The sequence below is a fragment of the Blennius ocellaris genome (assembly GCF_963422515.1).
Source record: "Blennius ocellaris genome assembly, contig: SCAFFOLD_117, whole genome shotgun sequence".
NCBI classification, from domain to species: Eukaryota; Metazoa; Chordata; class Actinopteri; order Blenniiformes; family Blenniidae; genus Blennius; species Blennius ocellaris.
In genome coordinates this window covers 60,476-66,398 of record NW_027662244.1, presented here as the reverse complement: position 1 = coordinate 66,398, position 5,923 = coordinate 60,476, and the positions used below count along the sequence as shown (strand labels likewise).

Genomic DNA, 5,923 nt, shown 5'->3' with positions numbered 1-5,923 from the left:
AGTGTCTTCTGGCCCACATTAGAATTGATTTTCTGACTGCATTCATTCCTTTCTGAATCGACCCGTGCCTCATATCAGAGCACATTTATGCACAGCATGTGTTTTTGTGAAATTGTAGGTTTTTTTGAGAATATTGGTAAAGCAACAGTGTGAAGAGTGGTTAGAGAATCACCCTCACACTGAAACAAGGTGTGTGTGTGTGTGGGGGGGGGGGGGGGTCATATAAATAAAGAAATCCCTGTGTGTGTGTGTGTGTGTGTGTGTGTGTGTGTGTGTGTGTGTGTGTGTGTGTGTGTGTGTGTGTGTGTGTGTGTGTGTGTGTGTGTGTGTGTGTGTGTGTGTGTGTGTGTGTGTGTGTGTAGTGTTTTCTTAATTTGAGTGTTGAGGTACACATTGTCAATTTCAAATGACTAATCTAAACACTGTTAATCTACTCAATAGGATATTAGCAGAGAATGAGTCCAAATTACTACTTGAAGTAACTAACTTGAAGTACTTTAAAATCAATTTAAATACTAAAATAAAAATGAAGTACAATAAGAGCATATATACATAGAAGCCTTTTCATTCTGAAAGATGTTTTTTTATTTAATTTTTAGCTGCTTCGAAGTTGCCTTCCTCCTGTTTGATTGCACCTAAATGAAATTCTGATTTTATACCCATTTATTATTTCCACCTGTCTGCTGCCATCCTAAGTTAAATGTTTAGTCAATGGAGCAATGCATTGAAACTTGTGCATTGACTCTGGCAGCAGTTTTCTCCCAGTCGTCTCTTCCCATTTTCCACTGATTTGTGTTCAAGATGCATTTTCAGTATGACCACACATTTTTGACATTTTATGAAATAATAATTGCCTGCAGTACTCTGACGCACCTCAAGGTGGCATGGGTGAACTGAATTTTGTTCATAATCTCAATTGAGACTAGTATTTTTTTTGTTTGTTTGCTTCTTGTTGTTTTTTGGTTTGTTTGTTTTTTATAAAATAAGAGTAAGTAGAAAAAAAATCACGTATGTGATAACTACATTTTTGGCCTAAAATAATTTTTCTCTTATCATTTTGATAGACAACCTTTATTCAAATTGATTAAAGCACCAGAATCTAAAGTTTGAAAAGTAACAGAAATTTTTACTGAAGGTCAAGATTAAATTAGTGCTGCACACATCTCTATACTTTAACGAGTTTACAGTAAATATGAACAGCTTGGACACAAGAAGGTGCTCTATCCATCTCTATAAAAGAAACTCTGTTTGCAGGACGAACATGTTCCAGTGTTTGTGTTGGTGTTGGTGTCAGTATGACTGAAAGAGGAATGCTGATGATATGAAGCTTTACCAGTTGATGCTGTTGGATGAATAGTGAAATAAGATGCTCGTTTCAGTTTATACATTGTAACTCTGGTTCCGGAGGAGTCGGAGCCTCACCAGGCATAAACCTCACCACACGTCACTGCACCATAGGAGACATAAATAAACTGAAGAGGAATTTGAAAACAGGTCCTGTATCCAGCAGCTGTGATGACGTTTCGTGTGGTTTCCTTCTGATTGGAGCAGAGGTGGTCACAGGTGTGTGTGTGTGTGTGTGTGTGTGTGTGTGTGTGTGTGTGTGTGTGTGTGTGTGTGTGTGTGTGTGTGTGTGTGTGTGTGTGTGTGTGTGTGTGTGTGTGTGTGTGTGTGTGCGTGTGGGTGTGTCCAGGTGGTCCCGTACATTCATAAAGTGTGGTGCAGGTATAAAGGTGTACAGACACGCACCTGCCGCAGGTTTGATGCTCCTCGGTGTTACTGACAACTCGCAGCTCCCTCGAAACTCCGTCATGCTCCATCCTGTCCTGCTTCTCCTGTTACTCAGCCCGAGCACAGTGGCTGTGCACAACGACGCCACCGAGTCCATCAGTCCCCAGCCGCCGCTGCACCTGCCCGTGCAACCTGCGGAAGAGGAGGCCAACCAGGCCCGCAACGGAGGGAGGAGGCCGCCGGAGAGCGCCGCGCGCAACGGTGAGTCCAGACCCGCCGCGCGCAAAGGTGAGTCCAGACTGCGCCGCGCGCAATGGTGAGTCCAGACCCGCCGCGCGCAAAGGTGAGTCCAGACTGCGTCGCGCGCAATGGTGAGTCCAGACTGCGTCGCGCCTCTTGCGAACGATGGTGGATTGAAATAGATGGTATTCAGTTTATTTGATATCAAACATGACAAGAAAGAAAGAGAGAGGGTTTTTTTTTAAACAATATTAATGTATTGGAAACAATTGGTTTCAAACTTCTTTGAAGCATAATTAATATTGTAAAAAAAAAAACCTTCTGGATGTTTTTGTTTGTTTGTCGAAAGACTAGAATAAAACCACAATGAAGCAAAATTATAAAATAAGAGCGTCTCCCTGCCAGGCTCAATCTGTTCCTCTCCAGCCTGGTAACTTATAAATGATTGATGCCCATACGTTTAACACGTGGTTTCAGTTGTTCTTATATGTTCATGATGAGCTGCCCTGTCAGATTATGAAGGATGTGTTTCAGGTCCGGATCACCTGTACCTTGTGATTTCCACCTCAGTGACCCTGTGAAACCGAGCTGAACCAACCTGACCCGGTTTGACTGACCTGTGCCAATAATCAGAACACCTGCCTCAATAAATGATGATGAGACATGATGCAGCAGCTGAGATTTGTTCAGTTCGATTCAGTAAACAAAGAGTAGCAATTCCAATGTGACTCCAGTGAAGTCAACAGATCAGGAGAGATCAACAAAGTCCAAACTCTCATCAACAGTTTGCATCTTATGTACACATTTTCCAGATATACATGTACTTTATACAGATGGTGAAAGCCACATTTTTATTGAGAATGATCCAAAACAATAATTATGGAGTGTCACTCCCCTCCTTATTTTCTGCTCATTTAATTTTAGTAGTAATCATGAGCAAAAAAAAGAAAAAAAAAATTGACCATAATAATGAAGTTTATAAAATATATATGATAAGAATCAAGTCTCCTCCATCCATCTCCAACACTGGATCACCTCAGGGATGCGTTTTGTCGTCTCTTCTTTTTATCCTCTACACGGACAGCTGTCGATCTGCGGAGGAAAACAGATTGTTGATTAAGTTCTGCTTTCAGTGTCAGGGACCGGCCATGGCCCTGCGCTGGCACAATTTGTCACTTGGTGTGAGGATCACTATCTGGATCTGAATGTCGCTGAAACCAAGGAAATGACCACTGAGTTCAGACGTGTTGTCCCAAACAGTGTTAGTGTCATTCATGGTGAGATTGTTGATAGTTATAAATATCTTGGCACAACAATCGACAGCAAATGAAAGTTTGACCTGAACACTGATTCTATTATAAAACGAGGGCAGCAAAGAACATATCTGCTGAGGAAATTTAAGTTTTTTATTGTAAACAAAATGCTTCTTAATAACTTTTATTGTTCTTTTATTAAAAGCCTCCTCACTTTTTCTTTTACCTGTTTGTTCCAAGGCTTGTTAGTGAAGGACAAAAATAAGCTCCAGAGCATTGTTAAAACGTGCTCCAAAATCATTGGGGTCACAATGAGGGACCTCCATTCTTTGTAGGAGGAGCAGGTGCTAAAAAGGCCAAATGCATCCTGGCTCAGTTTTCAGAGTTTGTCTTGTTGCCTTCAGGGCCCTGTTTTGGCCGCAGAAAACAAATCGGTTTTCCAATTCTTTTGTGCCCTCCACAATTAAATCGTTAAATTCAAACCGTATAGTTTGAAGGGATATTGTATTCCGATGTTTTCATTTCTTTTTTTTTGGTGTATGGCATCTTGGTGAATGTAATGTACTGACCATCGTGTGTGTTGTATGTATCTGGCTGCTCCGAGTATTGCTACAAATTAGTTGCCCTATGGGATCCATACATTTTTCGGAATCGGAATCACATACACACACCCTGACAGCAGTCTGTTTGCTGCAGGTCTGGACCAGAGCCAGGTGGGCTGCAGGGAGCTCCGGTCTACCAAGTACATCTCTGACGGCCGGTGCACCAGTGTCGACCCCATCAAGGAGCTGGTGTGTGCCGGTGAGTGTCTGCCAAACCACCTGCTGCCCAACTGGATTGGCGCTGGCGCTGGTGGGCGCTACTGGAGCCGCCGCGACGCCCAGGAGTGGCGCTGCATCATCGACCGGACCCGGACCCAGCGCATCCAGCTAGGGTGCCACGACGGCAGCTCTAGGACCTACAAGATCACTGTGGTGACCTCCTGCAAGTGCAAACGCTACAGTAGGCAGCAGAACGACTCTGGCCACCGTGACCTGCCGGGCACCGGTGCCAGCGTCAGGAAGAACCAGGACCGGGCTGCACTGCCGGAGGAACTTACACAGTCCCACGACTAACAACCATCTCACTGTTGCTGCTCTCCAAACACCTGAGAGGAGCAGCTCCACACACATCCACGATTGTGAAAATATCAAGTCTTGGTCCTGCTTTGAACCGTGACACTCATTCTGAAACAGCTTTTTATCTTCCTTCTCAGCAGCTGTCAGTGGACAGACACTCGGAGTCCGAACAATCAGCAAATGTTAAATTCATATCAGTTCTCATAACAGACGCTTCTGTGGTGAAAAGTGAAAGTGATTCAAGACAAACGCATCAGAGTGAAGAGAGAAAGGTCTGAAGGACAGCAGCCAGGCTGAGGTCATGTAGGATTCAGTTCAAACTCTCAAACTTCTGATCATGTTTCTACTGTTTAAAGCTGAACTCAAACCTTCTGCTCACGTCTCTGATTGAATCAGGTTCACGTTCAGAAAAGCTGAAGTCACTGGAACCTTCTGATTGTCTTTGTGTTTGTATCTGGAGAACAGAGCCGAAGGAGTCTGAACATTGAAAAGTCAGAGTTCATCTGATCGCTTTACATCCCTCGTCATAGTTTCGAGTGCACAAAGTTCAACAGATGAACATAAAGTGGCGCCTCATCAAAGCCATTGTGTTTTATTTCAATGCAAGCTAGTGAGAACGCACCAGGAGGCTGCACTCGTATCAGATCACGTGGAAACAGACATTTAGCTGCAGTGAACTTTCATTTAATGAAGATTTAAATTTATTTTGACTGTGAGATTAAATGCTTGTAAAGTACAATCAGTTTCATATGTGAAGTGAGTTAAATGGAGATGTATAGCAGTGTGTAGACGACAGGGCATCTTTAGTTTGTGGGGCATAGGTGGCACCATGGGGGCCTTAGGGGGGCTGGAGCTCCCCCTGCGATAGCCATAGCACCCCCATAGCCCCATTACAGCACCCCCAATAAATATGATCTTTTAAGTGGTTTATTTAGATTTGTTTTTAATGTGTGAATATTATAATTTGTTGTCTGGTTGATTAATAAATACACCAATAAAACATGTATTTATATCTTTACTAAAAAGCAGTGTGATATGATTCAGCCAGTGAGTGCAGCGGACACATTAATCTTTAATCTTACTACTTCCTGTTGCTGAGAGTGCATTTTTTTCTGGTGACTGTGGAACTTCTAATAATAAAATATGGAGCACTTTTATTTTATTTTTTTTTATGTGACCAAATCATTGATGCCTTGGTCTTTTGAGCACAACAACTGAGGTCTGGTTTTATTGTGACATCTGATGGTGAGGAAGGATTTTCTTTTCTTGTTTGGTGGTTGACAGCTGAACTCTGACTCATTCTGATTGTCTCCTTCCTGCTTATTCATGCCATGAGATCCATTGAAACTAATATCTGTCTTCCAGTGGAGGTTTTGCTGACAGGAGTTAGTGTCTTTGTGTTTGAGACCTAAATGAAAACTTGCTGCGTGTTCTGGCTGTACCGAGGTCCAAATCAAAGCTCAGAGGGGGCGGAGCTTGTTCTGTTGTGGCATGAGCTCCAATGCCCGTCAGATAATCCCCCTCACTGTCCACTTTTAACACTAATCTTAAGACCCATGGTTATTCCTTGGCTTTTAACCA

General features: G+C 42.9%; 1 protein-coding gene across 1 annotated transcript; it reads left to right on the top strand.

Moving 5' to 3' along the window:
- Positions 1 to 1,811: 1,811 nt before the first annotated feature.
- On the top strand, positions 1,812 to 4,339 carry LOC308148013 (sclerostin domain-containing protein 1-like; the record flags this gene model as incomplete). The annotated part of the gene is made up of 2 exons (XM_080521421.1): positions 1,812 to 1,992; positions 3,921 to 4,339. 2 exons carry the CDS (start codon positions 1,812 to 1,814, stop codon positions 4,337 to 4,339), a joined length of 600 nt encoding a protein of 199 aa, XP_080377547.1.
- Between the last annotated feature and the right edge of the window lie 1,584 nt (positions 4,340 to 5,923).